The sequence below is a fragment of the Physeter macrocephalus genome, chromosome 10 (genome assembly GCF_002837175.3).
Source record: "Physeter macrocephalus isolate SW-GA chromosome 10, ASM283717v5, whole genome shotgun sequence".
Taxonomy (NCBI): domain Eukaryota; kingdom Metazoa; phylum Chordata; class Mammalia; order Artiodactyla; family Physeteridae; genus Physeter; species Physeter macrocephalus.
Window position 1 is genome coordinate 32,140,116 of NC_041223.1, and position 22,561 is coordinate 32,162,676.

The window sequence follows — 22,561 nt, forward strand, 5'->3', positions numbered from 1 at the left end:
GCGGAGCGCAGGCCCCGGAAGCGCAGGCCCAGTGGCCATGGCTCACGGGCCCAGCCGCTCCGCGGCATGTGGGATCTTCCCGGACCGGGGCACAAACCCGTGTCCCCTGCATCGGCAGGCGGATTCTCAACCACTGCGCCACCAGGGAAGCCCAATAATGATTTTTTTAATGCATCGTTTCATATAGATATGCTATTGTCAGTCTTGGGTATTTTTCTACTTGTCACATTTTTACCACAGAATGCTTAAATGGAAACTTAAAAGGGATGAACAAAAAAATTAAGGAGAGAGGAATCAACCTAGTTTATATTTTATAGAGAGATAACTGAGTAGCCATCAAAATTAATTGGTTCAAAGAAAGAGTAGGAAATATTGATCAAAATTAAGTTTGGAATGTTGTCTAAGGATTAAATTTTTTCACAGTTTTCTTGAACACATGAACTAAATCAGGAGTTCTTAAATGTTTTCGCCTCAGGACCCCTTAACACTCTTAAAACTTATCTACAATCTCTCCCTACCAAGAGCTTTTGTTTATTTGGACTATGTTGTCAATATTTACTACATTAGAAATTAAAACAGAATTTTTAAAATTTATTCATTCCTTTCAAAATATCAATAATAAATCCACTATATGTTGTAATAAATGTTTTGTGAAAATACCTGTAATTTTTTAATTAAAAATTTTTCTAGTGAAATGAATGGCATTATTTTTCATTCTCGTAATTTTCTTTAATGTCTGGCTTAATCAGACAGTTTTATCCTCAAATCTGATTCTGCATTCAATCTGTTGCAATATGTTGTTTCATTTGAAGTATAAGAAAAATCCAGCCTCACAAAGAAGTATATTTAGAAGAAGGAAGAGAATAATAGCCTTTTCAGATAACTGTGGATATTCTTCTTTGATATTACATCAAAACTTGACAAGTTGTAGTTTCTTAAAGTTTAGTTGCAATGTGGAATCTTAAAAGCGTAACAATGAACTTTTCATACTCTTTACAGTCAAATCTTGTGGTCTATACTGACCTTTTAATGGGTCTTTTATCCATGCATGTCTTTGTAACACCACACATCAGTCATTTTAAAAATATTGATTCACTGAGTTACACAGATTCTCCATATTTTGACATATTTCATTACATAACATCAAAAAATTCATTAATATCACACCATCTCCTTAGGTAAGTCTTTATGGATTACCAAGGGGAGCAAGTAAATGTTTGGGGGTGAAGGAAATTTTCAGTATCTTGATGATGATAATGGTTTCACAAGTGCATACATATGTTAAAAACTCATCAAGTTATACACTTCAAACAGGTACAAGTTTCGTGGATAAGTTATACCTCAATAAAGTAAAGACAGCGTGATAGATAAACTAGAAAAATGGAGTTCCTTATTCTACTCTGTGTTCTCTATGTTTGGGTATAAAATTTTCCATTAAAAAAAAGTGGGGGGGGGGTTCCCTCGTGGCGCAGTGGTTAAGAATCCGCCTGCCAATGCAGGGGACACAGGTTTGAGCCCTGGTCCGGGAAGATCCCACATGCCACGGAGCAACTAAGCCCATGTGCCACAACTACTGAGCCTGCGCTCTAGAGCCCGCGAGCCACAACTACTGAGCCCACGTGCCACAACTACTGAAGTCCATGTGCCTAGAGCCCGTGCTCAACAAAAGAAGCCACCGCAATGAGAAGCCCATGCACCGCAATGAAGAGTAACTGCTTGCCGCAACTAGAGAAAGCCCGTGCACAGCAACAAAGACCCAACGCAGCCAAAAATAAATAAATAAAATAAAAATTTTTTTTAAAGTGGGGGAAAGTCTTTAAGTTTAGGAATCTGTCAACTCATGGTAATAGATTACAGTTTTCTAAAATTCTTATTATTGCCTGAAAGCTTGAATTTTATCATTAGCAGTAAATCATGTCAGTTGTCCTTGATGTGACAGGTTTATTTATTTTCAAGAAGATGTCTGCCAAACACCCAAGTGTGAAAATGAAAAATGTCCATGGGTCAATTTTCAAGAAAAAATGATGTTCCATGAAGGAAAGTGGCTATTTTAGCTCGCAACTTAAACACCCACACAGTGCTCTTCCCTGAGTTAATCTCCCACTTCAATATGCAGAGGTGCTTTATGAGCACCTCCCATTTTTGTTACACAAATATTAAAAAGACACATTCTCAAAGGCTGAGATTAAATACAATTAATAATTCTTACTACTCAGCAAGACCATTCTTAGGTGAAATTGGCTTTTTTTTTTTTTTTTTTTTTTTTTTTTGCAACTGCCTTGATTCACACTGGTAACCCACAGTTTTACCCACCACTGCTTTTGCATCATCAGTGCAAATGTTAACCCAGAGGAAAAAGCAAATAATATCTTAGTATTATTATAAAAATAGTTTTGCCCTCACAGACCCTAAAAGTATCTCAGGGACTGCCAGGGATCCATGGACCAAACTTTGAGAAATAGTGACTAAAGCCATAAGAGTTTAAAGCCCCAAAAAAGTGTAGCCCTAGACTATTAAATCATTCATAAGATAAGCACAATGAAGCACATTTTTACTGGTCATACAGAGTGAAGTAAGTCAGAAAGAGAAAAACAAATACCGTATGCTAACGCATATACATGGAATCTAAAAATAAATGGTTCTGATGAACCTAGTGGCAGGACAGGAATAAAGATGCAGACGTAGAGAAGGGACTCGAGGACACAGGGTCGGGGGAAGGGAAACTGGGACGAAGTAAGAGAGTAGCAGTGACATATATACACTACTAAATGTAAAAGAGACAGCTAGTGGGAAACAGCTGCATAGCACAGGGAGATCAGCTCGGGGCTTTGTGACCACCTAGAGGGGTGGGATAGGGAGGGTGGGAAGGAGGGAGACGCAAGAGGGAGGAGACATGGGGATAAATGTATATGTATAGCTGATTCACTTTGTTATACAGCAGATACATTTTTACTGGTCATACAGAGTGAAGTAAGTCAGAAAGAGAAAAACAAATACCGTATGCTAACGCATATACATGGAATCTAAAAATAAATGGTTCTGATGAACCTAGTGGCAGGACAGGAATAAAGATGCAGACGTAGAGAAGGGACTCGAGGACACAGGGTCGGGGGAAGGGAAACTGGGACGAAGTAAGAGAGTAGCAGTGACATATATACACTACTAAATGTAAAAGAGACAGCTAGTGGGAAACAGCTGCATAGCACAGGGAGATCAGCTCGGGGCTTTGTGACCACCTAGAGGGGTGGGATAGGGAGGGTGGGAAGGAGGGAGACGCAAGAGGGAGGAGACATGGGGATAAATGTATATGTATAGCTGATTCACTTTGTTATACAGCAGATACTAACAACATTGTAAAGCAATTATACTCCAATAAAGATGTAAAAAAAAAAAAAGTAAATGATTCACGTGAGAAAAAACAGACATTTAAGCACATATCTAATGCCAATACCCCTACCTACTAAGTAAACCTTTAAGTGAGTGTATGATATTTTAGCAACATAAACATTTTCAAATTAAACATTTTAGAAATTTATTAGTTATCACTGATATGACAAAGGCTCAGATTTATGGATTCTAGAAAGCTGAAAGATATTTGTCCTAGCTACGCCCTTCACCCAAGGAAAACTGTTGACTTCCTTTTCCCTCCACCCCTTCCTACCCTATCAACCAATGGGTCAATTACATTGACATCATTATCTTCCATAGAGAAGACCCCCATGCTTACATACCAAACTGGGCAAGATCCAGAGCTTTTGGAGCTCTGCCCTGACCCCTAATGGTAAAGAAGCACTGAAGGTTAGCACAGGGAGATCAGCTCGGGGCTTTGTGACCACCTAGAGGGGTGGGATAGGGAGGGTGGGAAGGAGGGAGACGCAAGAGGGAGGAGACATGGGGATAAATGTATATGTATAGCTGATTCACTTTGTTATACAGCAGATACTAACAACATTGTAAAGCAATTATACTCCAATAAAGATGTAAAAAAAAAAAAAGTAAATGATTCACGTGAGAAAAAACAGACATTTAAGCACATATCTAATGCCAATACCCCTACCTACTAAGTAAACCTTTAAGTGAGTGTATGATATTTTAGCAACATAAACATTTTCAAATTAAACATTTTAGAAATTTATTAGTTATCACTGATATGACAAAGGCTCAGATTTATGGATTCTAGAAAGCTGAAAGATATTTGTCCTAGCTACGCCCTTCACCCAAGGAAAACTGTTGACTTCCTTTTCCCTCCACCCCTTCCTACCCTATCAACCAATGGGTCAATTACATTGACATCATTATCTTCCATAGAGAAGACCCCCATGCTTACATACCAAACTGGGCAAGATCCAGAGCTTTTGGAGCTCTGCCCTGACCCCTAATGGTAAAGAAGCACTGAAGGTTAGAACACCAAAGTCAAATCTCAGGGTCTCCTTAGAAGTAACCCCAAAAAGTACCTTCCTTTTGGCTGAACGACCACCTACACAGGACCACCAGGAATCACTGGATGGACCATGACAAGGCTTTTAAGACTGACAGGACTGGTCTAAGCTGTCCAGGTCTAAGCGTGATTCTAAAAAAGCAGGGACACCTGGATAGAATAAAGTCATTGACTCAACTCACTTGGAATTCTCCATAGTTATTTCAGCCCATAAAGTCTGAGTCTGGTGTCTTGTTGGTCTGACCTATTTGACATTGGCTACAGACTGCTGACTACAGCTCTGATGACGCTACTGACTATGACCCCTCTCCTCTTCTATCACCATATCTGCATAGGCCTGTTTGTTTCTATTTCAGCTAATGGTCGGCCCAACCCTAACCCTCTCACTGCCTCTGCTCTACAGTATAGAACTAATTGAAGGTCTTATCTTTAGGATCCAATCCTAAGTCATTATTGAGTATTAAACTTCACCCTCTTTTTATCTCACATCTATCTACTCAGTTTCCTTTATCACTTACTCACTGACTTAGTATATTCAACTGTGCCTATCTTCTTTCCCACCTCCCTCACCAACTCCTCAAACACACAAACCTCCTCTCTGTAGCTTCCTCAGCTAACTAGACTGTAGACTCAGTCACAGTGCCTCCTATCTCTAATATTACTATTATTCCTATCACTTAATATTATCACTAATATTACCCCCACCCTGCCTCCCAATCTATTGCTTCTCTCCCCCTGTAAACTGTACCTATTGCTCCTGGACAGTGTCCTTTCTCTACTATCCACCTCATCCTATTTATCCAAACTCTGCCGCTCCCCATCCCCACTTTCCTAGAAGCTAAAGTTATAAGCTTCTTCCACTGTGTCCTATCAAAGCCCATTATTGTTAGGGATGAAGCCCTATTTCTCTACTCCTCCTCCCTCTCCATTTCTCAGATGTAGTCTTAGCTCCCCAGTGACGCTATATCACTCTTAAGGACTATGTCTTATACTTCTCTGTACCTCATTATACCCAAGAGAAGTGCACACATTGTACACTTTCAATAACATTCATTAAATTAATGGTGAATAATTATTATTAAACCAAAAAACAGCTGAGGTTCTCAGAAAATCATGTTTGTACCTCTGCTTGCAGAAGCTATAAAGAAGTACATTGGCCTGCAAAATATATATATATATATATATATATATATATATATGTGTGTGTGTGTGTATCTTCTAGACCTTTCCAAATTCCCCACTGCCTCCTCTAAGAGGTATCTGACAGCTGAAAGTAAACTAGCCTTTGCAAGCACTAAACTGCTCATCAATCTTACAAAGGGTGTCATTTAGTCAATTACCTTCCCTAAGGAAATATAAATGGGACAGAGCTGCAAGAGAAAAATTAATTCACCCAACTCCAGTAAGTAGCTCACTGAGAACAGCTTTCACCACCCTAGGATATCTGAGCTATAGTTCATTCCTGGATTCACCAGGAAGAACTGGTTTTTCACTTTTTTTTTTTTTTTTTGAATTTTAGCTGATTAATGCAGTTAGGTTTGTAAGAAGTTATACCTCAATATTAGGTAAGCATAATATCAACCACATTTCTTATTATGAGAGAATTAAAATGTAGTACCTTTCTCTTGCATCTGAACATGTGACTGTTGCCTCCATATCCTACCAAACTCCCCTAACACTCCATATAAAGAAGCATGATGGCAGAAGCTGGAGAGGAAAATGCCCAGCATGCAAATGAAAAGTAGACCCAGGGAATAGCAGCAGCTGCCAGGGGATCCAAACTCAGATGTCTTCAGGAACCAACCAAGTAGTGCAAGTGAGTTAGGCAAATTGTAGAAGAACAAGAGTCAGGGGATGATGAAAGGCAGCTACTTTCAAGGTGTGCCTACTACCCCACCCAGGAAATCACTGCAAGCAAGAACGTAGAGCACGTGTAGCCACATTTCTGGATTGTTCAAAGGCATCAGAAACCCAGATTTTTTACATAAAATCACCCCCAGATTGGCAAGTAATTAAAATTATAAAAACAAATTTAAAAACCCTGTGTTAGTTGAGTACAACATGAAAGGCTGCTAATTTGTGATCTTTGGAACACAAAGTAAGGTTGGTAGGGTGTAAAAAAAACATTCTAAAAAAATTTCCTAAAACTAAATCTCTATTTCACAACCACTTTTAGTAACTGGATTTCTATGTTAATCCTCTAGGTCTGACTACTTAATTAATGATCACACCAGATAGATGAAAAGCTCAAATGCAAAAATAATAACAAAAAAATCAGAAGAAAATATAAACGAAAATGTATCAAATCTTTGGTTTGGAGATGACTCTAGTCATAATAATTAAAGAAATCACAGAATTTTTTATCTATAGTTTTACAAAAATTAAAAACATTTAATATGAAAAATATCTTGTGACCAAAACTAAATGCAAAATAAAACCTGGAAAAATATTTGAAGTCAATATGGCAAAGGGCTAATTATCTTTACTCTTAAGAAAACCACACAAGTTGGTAAGAGACACAAGAAGAATGCACTCCAACTCCTTATGGACAAAGATGGTTGCTGTTGCCAGTTCCTAACCTAACACAAAGTAGTGTACCCTGTGAGACCAGGACTGAGACATCTGCAAAATCACACGTGGGGTTATGAGGGGGAAACATGCACAATTAAATGAGCTCTCAAAAAAAACTTTAAAAGCACCAGAGGAAATCAAGTGCCACAAAAGACCCAACAAATAGTAGAATTCACACCCAAGGAACCAGATTTTCAAAACATGAATTTTCAAAATTAATTATATTGACATCATCAAAGAAATAAATGAAGGAATAGCATCCATAAAGCAAAGATCAGAACAGGAAAGGATGAAAAAGAATCAACTGGAAATCTTGGAAATGAAGCATACAGTCATTAGTTTGTTTTTTTGTTTTCTTTTTAATGTCCTAAATGATATAATTGAGACAGCTGAAAAGAAAATCAGTGATTTGGAATCCAGTGCTCTCCAAGAATGCACCATTAACAAATTAAGAGATAGGAAATATGTAAATCTAATAAATTCTCTCCCCAGAAAAATCCACATATGTACCTACATACAAAGTTTTATAAACAATTTCAGAAGGTTCCCAGAGTCCCTGAAGCCTAACTTCTACTCTAGAATTCTGAATACAAAATATCTTAAGATCTGAAATCTGTCTCACTCTTTAATGCATACAACACAATACTGATTCAAAGTTCAGGAAACAGACATTAAATTTGAGTTAGTATCAAATTAAAGAGAAGCCATACCAATGGAAGCCAATTAAATCCGAACAAGAGGGAGGAAGATCTAAATAGACATTTCTCCAAAGAAGGCATACAGATAGCTAAAAAGCACGTGGAAAGATGCTCAACATCACTAATTATTAGAGAAATGCAAATCAAAACTATAATGAGGTATCACCTCACACCGGTCAGAATGGCCATCAATAAAAAATCTACAAATAGTAAATTCTGGAGAGGGTGTGAAGAAAGGGAATGCTCATGCACTGTTGGTGGGAATGTAAACTGGTACAGCCACTTTGGAGAACAGTATGGAGGTTCCTTAAAAATAGAGCTACCATATGATCCAGCAATCCCACTCCTAGACATATATCTGGAGAAAACCATAATTCAAAAGGATACATGCACCCCAATGTTCATTGCAGCACTATTTACAATAGCCAGGACATGGAAGCAACCTAAATGTCCATCAACAGAGGAATGGATAAAGAAGATGTGGTACATATATACAATGGAATATTACTCAGCCATAAAAAAGGACAAAATAATGTCATTTGCAGCTACATGGATAGACCTAGAGTTTGTCATACTTAGTGAAGTAAGTCAGACAGAGAAAGACAAATATCATATGATATCATTTATATGTGGAATCTAAAAAAAGGGTACAAATGAACTTATCTACAAACAGAAATAGAGTTACAGATATAGAAAACAAACTTATGGTTACCAGGGGGAAAGGGAGGGGTGGGATAAATTGGGAGATTGGGATTGACATATACACATTACTATATATAAAATAGATAACTAATAAGAACCTGCTGTATAGCACAGGGAACTCTATTCAGTACTCTGCAATGGCCTACATGGGAAAACTATCTAAAAAAGAGTGGATATATGTAATGTATAACTGATTCACTTTGCTGTACAACTGAAACTAGCACAACATTGCAAATCAACTATACTCCAATAAAAATTTTTTTTTAAAAGATAATACACAAAAAAAATCTGAACAAGAAATGAAACTCACAAAGAAAGAGTCCTGAATCCTGCCCAGTATTCTCTGTAGCAAAACTCAGGTAAGATCAAGAAAATCAGTAATTATCCATAGCAAATACAAGACTCTAGTGTGTATTAAAATTGGCTAATTATTAAATGATTATTATCATTTTAGATGCAGATATTACTTTAATGTTCATAAAGGCCGGAGAATATAGATTATGTGTAAATAGGCAAAAACCATTTTTTAAATAATATGAAATGACTGATATGGGGATATAAGATTGGTGAAGTTTGAAAGAAGCTAAATTGCTCTGAATTAGAAAAGGGTGAGAGATAAAGAAGACTGAGAGAAAAATCTAGAGAAATTGCCTATAATAAGGGGAATTTTAGAAACCAAGCTGGTAAAGAGCAATAAAAGAAAACTCAGTGAGTGGAACACAGTAATCTGGGCTGACCTGAACAGAGCTGTCTAATGGCAATATAGGAGATCCATGCTGTGAGCTATATAATGCAGCCCCACAATACCTTCAGTAAAATCTACATACTGTTCTTTTTTAAAAAAAATGGGAGTGGGAAAGGCAATGAAGCACTGAGTTCTCCTTCAAGGTTGGTCTAAAGTAATTACAGAGAAGATATGGAAAGCTAGCCAAAATCTGTATTATGCAAGAAGCATTTAAATTTGCCTTTTACAATGAACCTAAACAGCAGTTTGGTCTTCATCAAAACTCTGATGGAAGGCAGCTCTCTTAAAGAGATTCTGAAAACACAAAAATCTTCCTTAAAGTACACTTGAAATGTTTCAGAACATAAAATTCAAATGACATATTAATTATCTTCTGTTTAAGATAGCTAAGATCTTTGGAAGGTAAAATAATGACTTCTCTGAAGATCTCTAGTGAGAATTTAGAAGCAAAATTGTGTCTCTTGAACATTTTTAAAATACTTTAAACTTCAGTATAAAGATTCTTTCAGGATGTATATTTCCATAGGTTTTCTTCAAGCTGATGTGGAGAGAAATTGCCTTGGTTGAAGACCTTGAAATATTTAGATACTGGTATTTATCTTCTCTGAGTATTTTCATGTTACTTCAAAAGTATACAAATCAGGTTGTCTTGAAGTTCACAATTTTATAAGAAGACTGCCCAGTTTGAAATTGTATATTTTAATCACAACAGATCAGGCTCCTTTAAAAGACATTCACATTGCAAACAATGAGAAATACCCCTGTTCTGGTTTTTCAGATTCTTCATTTGGTGTACACACTTTGCACTCGGAAACATAATTGTGTATGAACCTGTCTCATCACATGCCATCTCCCTGATATGATGACAGAGCATTTATGTATGAATCTTTGTTTCCCCTTAAAACATGTTTTTCTTAGGGAAGAAATTAAAGGACAAGTTTTCAATCTTTGCAGGCCACCTATGCTTTTCCTTCCCAGAGTGAAACTTTCTGGCCTGGCACATTCTCTTCCTAATTAGAAGCAGTGAACACAAAAATGCCTGGTACAGAATGCTGTGGTCACATAGGCCTTCACTGGAGAAAATGCTTTCTTCATATTCACGAAATAAAATTAAACTGAAATGAATTATGAATCAACATTTGAAGACTTCACGATGATTGTGTTTAAAGCACAAAAGTATAAAAACTATAGGTACTAAAATCTTGATTGATAAACATGAATACTAAATATGTTCCACAAAATTTTTAATGTATTATTGTCAAAACGTAATATTTAGGAAAATATGTCATTGAGAAAAACATACACATTTGCCAAAACAAAATGATGCTAAAGAAATCAAAATCAAAGATAATAAGTAATTTTTAAATGGCACTCACCAATCACAATTGAAGACTCACAGTGATAATAACCATTACTTTGCTTTTTCTTCAGCATGGAGCAAAGATCTATGCGATGTACCATTTCTTCTCCAAATCTGTGACTGATAAATTTTTCATAGAATTTGGGGTCTATTTTTTTCACTCCCTTGAAATAACAAAACAAAATCACGTCGATCAATCATTTCACCTAGGCAACCAGTTCACATCTATACCACTTTCTTAGAACCTGATATTACATTTTGACTGCCTACTGGCATCTTAAAATGGATACCACAAAATTGTTGTAAAGTTGTTTTTAAAGTCTCTCTGCCTAGAATGAGTTGTATTTTTTTAAAAAAAAATCATTAGAGTGTTGAGTTTGAACGTGGAAGCATTCAAATCTTCATATACTTTAAGCTTCAGAAATAATAAAGTATATCAAGTTGAAATTTGATATACCATGGGAAGAGTAATCATCTCCAACAACAATGGAGCAATGGGTGAATTTTTTAGTGATATGGATCTTAACATTTTACAGTGTGTAAAATGTTTTAATAAATGGATACAATTTTTAAACTTATGTAAAAATCATCTGAAAGACAAAGGTTATTTGAATTAGAGTAGAGCGGTCAATGGATCTTCCAAGTTTTTCTTTACCTGCCCCTCCTGATTCTCAGTGTACTTTCACAGCAGGAATAGGGCTGGTTGTTGAAAAATTACAGTGGGATGCCCTTGGTAACTTGGTAGTTCCCCCAAACATGGGAAAGAATGTCTTCCCCTCCCCTTACTATACATGGTCTTATACCCATCTCATAGTCCAAAAACACAGTCCACAAGATGAAGATACAGTACTTTACAGGGCAAGTTTACCGGCTGACCGTGCGCAAACTTTTTCTTTAAATTTATATATATTTGTACATTGCCCTGGAAATACCTGTTATTTGTTAAAACTTAGAAAATATAAAGAATCTAGAAAAAAAGAAACGAAAAATCACTCATGACCCTGTTATTTATATAAAATACATTAACCCTGTGGCGCATATCCTTCAAGTATCCTTTTTATGCATATGTATTATTATCAAATTGTATTTATATAAATCTTACTCAAGTGCAATTAGAATATACTTTCCCTTTTTACTCACAAAAGTTACAAAAAAATTTTAAAGAGATATAAAAACAAAAATATTAAGTCACCCCAAACTATTACTACTAAAATTTTACTATGTATTTTATTTTTCTATGCACAACATGAGTTATACCATGAGAACTAACTGACAACCAGCTTTTTTTTTCAGTTAATATGTCATATCAATAAATAATATATTGATGTGCAAAATATTTTTACATCTCCATAGTACTCCATTGTATGGAGATATAATTTATTCATTCAATTCTTCATTGTTGAACATTTAGGTTGATCTTAACTTTTAATATTATATTTAACATGTTTTGTTGATACATGTTTTTGTTCTATGTCCGAACTGAGCTCCCCATCTTTCCTAACCCCTTCACTCACAGACTTTCTTTCCCACCTCAGTTCGAGTTGATCAGACTGGGAACCTTGGGGTCATCCTTGATTCTCCTCTTTCCCTCAACGCTATCCTGTTGGCTCTACCTTCAAAACACACCCAATTCTCACCACTCCCCTGCTACCTTTGTCTGAGCCACCTCTGCTTTTGTCTTTCACCTGGATTATCCCAACAGCCTCCTGTTTTCCCACCGTTGCCTCTTCTAAAGCCAGAGTGATTTTATAAAAACATACATCCAGATCAGGTCATCCTCTGGTCAAAATTCTCCAAAAGGTCTCCCTTTCTCTCAAAGGAGGAGCAAAATTGCCAGAGCAGCCTGCAGGCTCCTGTTCTGCCCTCCCCCTACTTCCTGGGCCTCATGCCCGCCACTGTCCCCTTTGACCCTCTCCAGCCTCCCTGACCTCCTTGCTCTTCCGTGAACATGCCAGGCATATCCACCTCACAGCCCCTGTGCTGCCTGTTCCCTCTTCCTGGAATGCTCTTCCCCCAGATATCCTCCTCATTGCCCATCCCCATCTCCTTTAATTCCTTGCTCAAATATTACTTTCTTAACAGGGCTTCACTTAACCATGCCATTTAATTTGTACTCCCCCCACCCAGGAGGTACTCCCAAATCCTCTCTATCCTTCTCCCTTTATACATACTTATGTATATTTTTCCATAGCACTTACCATCTTCTAACATATTCTGTAATTTATGTTTATTTTCATTGTCTGTCATTAGCTGTCTCTCTCCATTAGAATGTGAGTTCCACACAAGGATTTTCATCTGACTGTTATTCTCTGAAATATCCCCAAGGCCTAGAACAGTTCTTGCCATGGAGCAGTGCTTGAAAAATAATTGTCACAAATGCAAAGGAGGATAAAGTTTCAAGAAGAGGATAGTTGACAATATCAAATGCTGTTCATTCAGAGTTCAACAAGAATGAAACTGAATGGATTTCTTTTGATTTGGTGAGTTGAATGCCTTGAGAGACAGCAGAGCCTAATACTGAGGGCCACTCAGTGCATGAGTTCAAGTCCTGGCTCAGCCGCTTTTCAGCCATGTGACCTCAGTTTCCTCATCTGTAAAATGAGATTAACAATACTACCTAACTGTGTTACATGCACTAAATGAGTAAATTTATAGAAGTGCTTAAAACAGTGAAATATGGTAAATGCTATAATATATTGATATATATAATTACCATTAGTGAAAATAATAGGTAAGATTTCAGGGGGAAAAGGTTCCGAGTAAATGGAAACTGACCATTCTTATTTCTCTTTCAAATGCTTTTTCATTTGTGTGTGTTTACTGGGTGGGGATGGGGTGGAGTAAGGGTGTTATTCCCTTTGACCAGACAGAAGATCAGTGATAAGTCAGCAGAAAAATCAGGACCTTCAGTTTTCAAGATACCTTTGCCAGCACTGTCTAGCCACTATAATCTCCATTTCAGTTTTGTAAGATGTCATTGTTTAAAAAATAAGAAATAAGGGAAACATAAGAGCTACTCTAATCTGTTAGGCTAATAAATTTAATTTTAGCAAAAAGTAAGCACCAACTATTTTGCAAAAATTCTCCATACATGACTTCCAACATGAATCTTAAGGAGTTATTTTTTTTTTTACCAAAGAGTGAAATGGAATTAATTCTTTAACTCATAATTTATAGAGACAGCTGTGGTTCAAAGAGGCATGAGGCCTTAGAAGGCACTGAAGTTATATGCCCTGATCATAAAACATCTTCAATAATAAAGATCTAGAAGATCTTTAAGATTCTATAAGAATCTGCTTTGTCTGATATATAATATTAGCATGATCTTTGTTCTCTGGGGAATTTTTTGTTTGACAATATATTTTGCAGGATTTTTTTTAGGCTCTTTTGTCCCATGGCAATATATTTCTTTTCTAGTAAAATCTATGTGAATTAGTCTCACCATCCAGCTGCAGCAGGTGGTGTTCTTCCTTCATAATAAAGAAACGACTATCATTCAAAGAAAATAAACAAGTACATGAAAATTGCATATCTTTAGAGTAAGACTAGGCAGGTTCCTATTTTCTGAATGGATCCACTGGGTTGTCAAACTAGTCCCAGAGACATCAACCTGGCAAGGTTTTATTTTAAAGCTTAAAAGGCTGGTTTTCAGGTTTTGGACCACAAATTTTTCTTTGCGTCCCTTTTTCACAGCCCAGACCCTTTACAAGATACCTTGCCATTTAAAGAAAGATGGAGGTATAATATGTTAGGAAAGCGCAAAGAAAAACCACAGAAAAATGGTTAAAGCCAGGAAAATTTGACCTGTAAAGGCTGAGAGAGTTGGGATTATTTCCAGCAATATGTAGGGTATCTTCAACACAACCACGCTAAGGGTGTTGCATTTCTGGAATTCTGAATATGCCTTGTGATTGTCTAGTACTATGTTTGAAAATTACGTTTGCCTTGGACCTAACAGAAATGGTATATTTTTTTAAGGCTTCATATTGATAACTGTACCCAATATAACTGACATATCAATTATGCATCATAACATTGAAGGAGAAAATAGAAAGTTAAAGACAGAACATCACACTTTGAAACCATAAATTAGTGGCAAGAAACATCAAAGAGGAAAACTTTTCAAGACTATCCTAATTAATCATCAGAAATGACTGAAGTTTTACTTCCCTTTGGCCTAGTTTCAAGTAATGTTTAGGGAGAATTATCAGTGCTGTTCAAAGCCACTTGATAACTTCTGATACAATGGACCATGAAACCCTGAGGAACTTCATTCTTGATTGTAACTTGGCACGCAAAGAGCCAATACAGGAAAAATGCCATTGAGAGTGTGATGTGTAGTTTTAGAATCACCTGATGCCTGCATCTGGTAAGTTATGGAAATTATTTACTCGGGAAGCACTCACCATATCATTTATATTTAGTTAAATGATGTGTATAATTTAATAGGCACCAAAGAGGGCTCAGTCTTATATTACTATGCATCCAACTCTATTTTCAATATAGGAAGGACACAGAGCCACAAAATATGAAAATTCACATTAATGTGTGAAAATCATTCAGTTAAGGTTCTGAAAGATAAAATACTTATTATTCATCTTTAGTTTCTACAACAAAGTTATTGAGATCAGAAAAACAATGGAGGGCTTCCCTGGTGGCGCAGTGGTTGCGCGCCCGCCTGCCGATGCAGGGGACACGGGCTCGTGCCCCGGTCCGGGAAGATCGCACATGCCGCGGAGCGGCTTGGGCCCGTGAGCCATGGCCGCTGAGCCTGCGCGTCCGGAGCCTGTGCCCCGCAACGGGAGAGGCCACAAAAGAGGAAGGCCCGCATGCCGCAAAAAAAAAAAAAAAAAAAAAAAAAAGAAAAACAATGGAATGCCAGTTTTGTTAAGAAGGTTAACTTCTTTTGTAATAGAAGATAATTTCATATTGTTACTTGTTATCTTATTATAATAATCGCAACTTCCATGATGAAAAAATAAACAGCCTGCATATCAAACAAAAAAATTGTGTCCTTCTGAGGTTAAACTTGATATTCCTGGAGCTCTGCTGTTTTCCAGTAGTTTATTCCTGTCACCCAACAGCTATGAAAGAAATGTATGTTTCCTGTGAAAATGGCATGAAACCAAAATTCAGGATGCAAATTAAGAGCCAAACCAAATTGGCCTGTCATTTTGGGCATCAGCTGATTAAAGAGGAATGGTAATCTTTTACACTCATTTTCGTAAGTGGAAAAAAGTTACGTATCTTTAGTGAAACGATATTGGTTAAAAAACTAAAATTATTTTTAATGATGAATAGTCATCCTAGTGAAAAGTTACATACTGGTGATTCAAAGTTATAAAAAGATTATATATTGACAAGGGGCTTCCCTGAAGCAAATCTTACTTTACGATTCTTAATGACTCCATCTCTCAGCAAAACTACATTTTTCACTCTTACTTGTACTGTTTTATTTCCATCTTTCTCCTGATACAGACACTTGATGACCTCCTTGTTGGCTGCAGTCCTCCCTCACCCCTCTCAGTGGGGAAAATGGAGACACTTCCTATTCAGGCTCAATTCCACCCAAGCCTGTTCTTGACAGGGATGGAAAGAGACGAGGAGTCTTTACCACACAGCTAATGTTCTCTAGAACAGCATGGTGGTTTGAGAGCCAGTGCCCAGCACCCCCGAGTGAGAACTGCCTTGAAGCCTTCCCATCTCCTCCTACAGCTCTCAGCCAGCCTGTGCGCCTGGGCTCTGCCTCGACCCTCTGTCCAGCAATGCCCATTTCCTACCTGCCTGGGGCCCTGACACCCTCCCTCGTGCCTGTCAGTAACTTCAGAGATGAAAAAGTAACAAGTTATGGAAAACAGAAAAAACAGTTGTACTTTGCTCATTGTTTTGTACCAATCTGAAAAAAATGATGCTTTGTACCATCAGTTTAACAATAATAGAAAATACTTACATAGTATTTACTATGTACAAGCACTGCTCTAAGAACTTATTAACTTGTTTAATAATTGCAATAACCCTATAAGATTAGTAACATTATTATCCCCAGACAAGGAAACAGTCACAGAGAAATCAGGTCACTTACCGAAGGACACATAGCTAGTAAGAAGTAGAGCTTGGATTCAGATTCAGGATAAGTGGAGAACACAGATAAATTGAAAAGAACAGAATGATAATATTCAAGCTCTTTCACTATTTAAAATACTAAAATTCTAAGAATTTTAATCATTCTTAAGATATAATCATATATACTATCATATTTCTAAAACCAATGTGAAAATTACTTTGAGAATCTCTAGCATCTAAAATACCTGCATTTAATATGTGCATTAGTATTAATAAATAAAGTGATAATTATATGTCTACAGTAAATGAATTTCATAAAGGGAGATGAGAAAGAAGTCATAGATGCTACTTCCATATAGTAAAAATTACCCAAATAATCCAGCCTATAAAAAGAACTTCTTATACTGCAAATATGCAAATAATCAACTAAAATACTGGCAGAGATTATCTGCGTTTTTTAAACCAACTGTTTGAGTATCCAGTATTTCTCAATTCTTCATTTTACTTACGCTGGAGCATCTATGCATCTCATTTTATGAGGCTTTTGAAAAGCCCCATAAGGCTTTTGAAAGAGGTCATCCTCTTAATCCCTCTATTTATATACTTGCTTTTAGCACTACTGTTTTGTTTAATCTTGAGGCATTAGAGAAAGAAAAAGTAGAAACGCTTTACCCTATCTAACATTTACAATATTGCACCTTTCAGCAAATAATAAGTAGAAACAAAGCTGCTAGAGCTATATTTTTAACCTATTGTTGACACCTCCTTCTCCCTGTCCTAACTCTGAGAAGAGCTGGATGCTTCTTGAGGTTATCAAGTGACAAGGAAAGCTGTCAGAGAGGGCGGGTGATAAGACAACTCCCAGTAGCAGAAGCCACTTCACAAAAAGCACCAAGAGAATATGCTGTATTGTTTCCTGGACCTGGAGTTTCCTTCCATGGCCTCAAAAAGAACAGAGGAAGAAACATGAATTTGGTCCACAAACATGTAGCTCATTTATACCGACTAACGACATGTTAACTGGGAGAGCACATGTTGATGGCAACCAGAAAGTTCTCAAGGCCGCAGATTCAACGCAACAAGCACAGAGATGTTTCAAAACCTTTATTTACAACACAGACTGTTCCCATATAAGCTCATTCTTTGTCTACTTAGCAAACCGCAATTCCTCCTCAAGCTTTCTCCAAGTATAGCGTAAGAAATCAGATGCTGTCTGGCCATATAACTGTTTATGATATTTGTGTGTGGCTTTTCTCATTCCAGTGAAACAAAGAGCCTCATAACTCAGGCATCCAAGAATGCTTCCTTGATAGCCCAATCTCAGCTGGACCCTCAACTCCCCTTGATCAAACTCCAGCTGAGTTCTTGGCTCAGCGCAGCCTGTGGTCACTCTAGTGTAAACAAACTACAGCTTGCTCCTCCCCATCACATCTATTTTCTTAATATTTTGCTTCTTGGAGCAAATAAGGACATGTTCTCCTGAATTCACCCACTTAACCATTTATTTCTATCAACTAAAGATAAAACATAAAATATCCCCCACCTCACCAAATCTCTCCCCAAATACGAGCTATACACCTAACTTAATCTGTTTTCCTCCTTCATTGCAACAGCTTTCCCTTCTAATCAATAGTTCTCTCCACATTAAGTGATGTCAGCAAGCCACTGATGCAAAAAAATTCTGAGGATCTCAACAATGAAAGAGGACAGTGAAGCGTTCTGCAGAAGCACATTCAGAAATAAGTTCAGAGAAAAATCCTAAGGAACAATTTTAACTCGGCCTATAACACTGGCCTATATACCACAACATACTTATACTGTGGTTGAATCCGTTCTGCTTTTATAGCCTAGAGGTCAGAAGCATGGAACCATTCATGTAAACTGGTTGGATTGTCCACAGACAGAATTTCAGACCAAACTATAGCCTCAGATTCAACCTAAATGAGAGTTGAATACCTAGAAAGTATATCAGGGACTGTACACTGACAAAATATTTTAAATGCATCCATAGACATCACTAAGTACAGCACTTAATGTTAAGCAAGAAACACCTAGAGCGTTTTTGTAGCTCATTCAGCTCCTATGCATCTAGTACTTTCTTCTTTTCCCACTTTCTTATGAATTAATCAATTTCCTTGACTCCCCTCCATCAACATTCTTCCTTCCTCCCTCCCTTCATTCTCAGAGAACATCTTACTTCCCCTAACTCATCCTCTTTCAATTGCCTGGGCATATTCCCTGCACACCACTCAGGACAAAGCCCCTTCCTAACAGGAAGGCATCCCAACAAGAACTAAGCTAAGGAATGGGAAAGAAATAATGACTCACACTGAGTGTGCTATAGGGTAGGAAATGGGGCAACAAGAAAGGTGCTCACCAATACAAGCCTTTTCACTTACTTGGTTGGAAACGTTCCCTGGATATCATATTAGATAAAAGGAGATATAGGGGAAAAAAAACCCACAATAATTGGATATAGGACAGTCATTAAACATATATCCTGGGAATCACGTGTAGCCCTTAAACCAATTTCAAAATGAGTATTTCTCTCCAGGTAGAGCAAGAAATGTAATCATAGATTTTCTTTTTCAATGTGACACAGATTGCTATGAAAAATAATTTTATATATAACATGCAATTGGAATCTTTCTTTTGACCACATTTCAAACTTAATCTAACATTTAATTGTGAAATCACCCTTTGGTGTACTCTTGAAATACAAAATTTAAAGGATTACATAGTTTTTCTACCGGACTCATAGTCAGCATAATATACGAATATTCAATTACATACTGATTCCCAAAAAGTACAGTAAAAAAAAAAAAAAGATAACACACCAGCCAGTAATTTTTAGAGATTTTAAAAATTAAGAATCTCTTCAAAATTTCAGAAGCACTTCCAGACTAATAAAATTAGCAGCAGGTTTAGCAGGCAAAAAATAAATAAAAATAAAAATAGAAGAGTTAACAAGAAGCAAGGAATCTTAGGATGATAGTATGCCAAAGATCGTATACACTGGCATATTCCATTTGCTCTTCTGCTCTACCCAGTACATTCATCACCCAGGAAAGCTAGACCAGCCAAACCTGACACCATCCCCTGCACGTCTACCTCATCCCTACTTTGTACAATTTAGGCACATGCCAGTAGGGATACGTGTGATAGAAAGTTACAAATCTGTTGGGAGGTATGTTTGACATGATTTCCCTATCAATTCAGCTAATTCCCAGGTGATCACTGCCCCCACTTGATTCCTTTGAATTAAGTTCTAGAAATATTTGCACTGGAAGTTCAAGAGCACAAAGTCCTCTGTTTACCATTCTCTGATTATCGGGATAGGTCAGGGAGGGTGAGGGGCAAGATGGAATCCAAAGGGACCAAGTCATGAAAAACAGAATGGGTATGAATAGGAAGAGGATGCTGCTAAAGGTGCAGGGTCACTAGAGAAAGTCACAGAACATTCTCCCAGGTAATGGCTGATTAAGATCCCACAGTAGTGGGCTTCCCTGGTGGTACAGTGGTTGGGAATCTGCCTGCCAATGCAGGGGACACAGGTTCAAGCCCCTGTCCGGGAAGATCCCGCACGCCACGGAGCAACTAGGCCTGTGCGCCACAACTACTGAGCCTGCGCTCTAGAGCCTGCGAGCCACAACTGCTGAGCCCATGAGCCACAACTACTGAAGCCTGCACACCTGGAGCCCGTGCTCCGCAATGGGAGAGGCCACCGCAATGAGAAGCCCGCGCACCGCAACTAAGAGTAGCCTCCGCTCACCGCAACTAGAGAAAGCCCACGCACAGCAACGAAGACCCAACGTGGCCAAAAATAAATAAATCAATTAATTAGGAAAAAAAAAAAAAGATCCCACAGTAGTGCTGAAGACAAATGTGAAATCACTCTGAAAGAAATGTTCTGGTCTAAATAATGTTATGTAACAAATTGTTGTAGTCAAATTCAGCTGTGGGGAAGGCCGTAGCCAAGGAAGGGAGAAAAGTACTTTCACACTCTGGCCATCAGCTTGAGGGCAGTGTAAAGACACAGTTGTACTGAGAAGGCCTTAAAGATGGGTCTCCAAAATGGTATCACAACGTTTACTAACAATTAAAAATGTTGCTATCAGGTAGGTTATACAGAAAGAACACTTACTGCAGGAACCAAGCTGGAGTTCCTCTAGTTAAGGGTGGCTAATCCCTCAGGCAATATGAGCTAGATTTGTTAGGTCTTAACTACAGTTAATGTGAAGTTTTGCCCTGGCAAAGAGACCAATAACATTTTTTCCTTTAATTTACAGGAGTAATCAATTAGAAGAACTGAGCAATTTAAAATTATTCTACTTTTAAGGTACCTCTCCTTGGGAGAATAAGATTCGAATGAATTGTCAAAATAAATCAGCTCATACTTAGGAATGGAAATATAATTCCAACGTAAACTAGTTATAGTTTTGGACTGCAACCTTACCTTACCCTCAAATCGAAATGGGGCTTGCAAGAAAAATACAGCTTTACCTTCTTTTATTTTGCAGTTAATTATAGTTAACAAGAGGTGACTGGCCAGTGAGCTTGGGCACTCTGCAGTGGTAGAGAAAATCTCATTGCCATTCAAATAATTTTAGCTGGTTTGCTTCTATGTGACTATTCACGTGGGTTGGAAATTAGCTGTTACCTATTAAACAAGCTAATTTTACAGCAACACCATTTTGAAATAAAGTTTACATTTTCTTGATCATATGTTCCACTTTGCCTTTAACCATAATCAACCCACCAGGGGGCTTGCCAGTTTCGTACAAGATCATTATGCTCCATTCTGTCCTTGACTAGAAAAATGAAATCTAGAGAGATCTCAAAATGTCTAAAAATGACTTGTTGAGGGGCTTCCCTGGTGGCGCAGTGGTTAAGAATCTGCCTGCCAATGCAGGGGACACGGGTTCAAGCCCTGGTCTGGGAAGATCCCACATGCCACGGAGCAACTAAGCCCGTGAGCCACAACTACTGAGCCTGCGCGTCTGGAGCCTGTGCTCTGCAACAGGAGAGGCCGCGACAGTGAGAGGCCTGTGCACCGTGATGAAGAGTGGCCCCCGCTTGCCGCAACTGGAGAAAGCCCTTGCACAGAAACAAAGACCCAACACAGCCAAAAAGAAATATAAATAAATAAATATTTTTAAAAAAAAGACTTGTTGAGAAAAAAATTTTCCCATCACTAATGGTAATAGTTGAGACAGAGAGAACATTTATATTTGAATACGGTTAAGGCAAACCCATGCAATTCTAATTACCCTGAATACTTCATTATTGCATCTTTTAAAGCCGGCTCTAAAACTGTTTCTTAAATTACACTTAAATCAGAATTTTGCCTGTGGATACAAGTGCTAGAAAATAAATAAAAACGTCCACAGAATCTGTATGTTTGAAGCAAAAGTAACATTTAAGCCTGAGTTATCACGATCAGCATTTCCTAAACCATGTGCTGCCAAACACCAGTGCTACAACACAATGGATGAAAAAAGGCCACGCTGATCAACTACATCTAGAAAACGATGCTGAAGTAGAATGTATAACTGTTCAAAGTATCCACTGCCCTTCTGGTGGGTCCTTTTCTGCACACGGTTACACCTGCTGCTCTGTTGAACTCAGAAGGGACCACATGACCTACTTTGGCCAATAAGATGTGAACAGGAATGACATGTGTCACTTCTTAGCAGAAGCTTTCAGCTTGTGAAATCACCATCTCTTTTCCTTCTGCCAAAGTCCGAAACGGAAGCTGCTCGGCCAAAACCCTGAATAAAGACAACACAGACCAGAGCCACAGATGACCCGTGTCCAGAGGCAAAAACTAAACCTTTGTTACTGTAAGCCCTTAAGAGTCACACTAGGGCTTCCCTGGTGGCGCAGTGGTTGAGAATCCGCCTGCCGATGCAGGGGACACGGGTTCGTGCCCCGGTCCGGGAAGATCCCACATGCCGCGGAGCGGCTGGGCCCGTGAGCCATGG

The 22,561-nt window shown here is 37.9% G+C and overlaps 1 protein-coding gene across 5 annotated transcripts in view; it reads right to left on the reverse strand.

The window, feature by feature from the left end:
- The window catches only part of AKAP7 (A-kinase anchoring protein 7), a 152,748-nt gene that overhangs the window by 60,658 nt on the left and 69,529 nt on the right, over positions 1-22,561 (reverse strand). For 3 of the 5 annotated variants that reach the window (XM_055087499.1, XM_055087500.1, XM_055087501.1), the window contains exons 7-8: positions 16,597-16,626; positions 10,531-10,678 (exon numbers count right to left, since the gene is read on the reverse strand). In XM_055087499.1, coding sequence (XP_054943474.1) covers positions 10,531-10,678; positions 16,597-16,626 — 178 coding nt within the window. The remainder of the gene's footprint in view (positions 1-10,530; positions 10,679-16,596; positions 16,627-22,561) is intronic. The other 2 variants (XM_024122715.3, XM_028494446.2) reach the window with 1 other exon arrangement.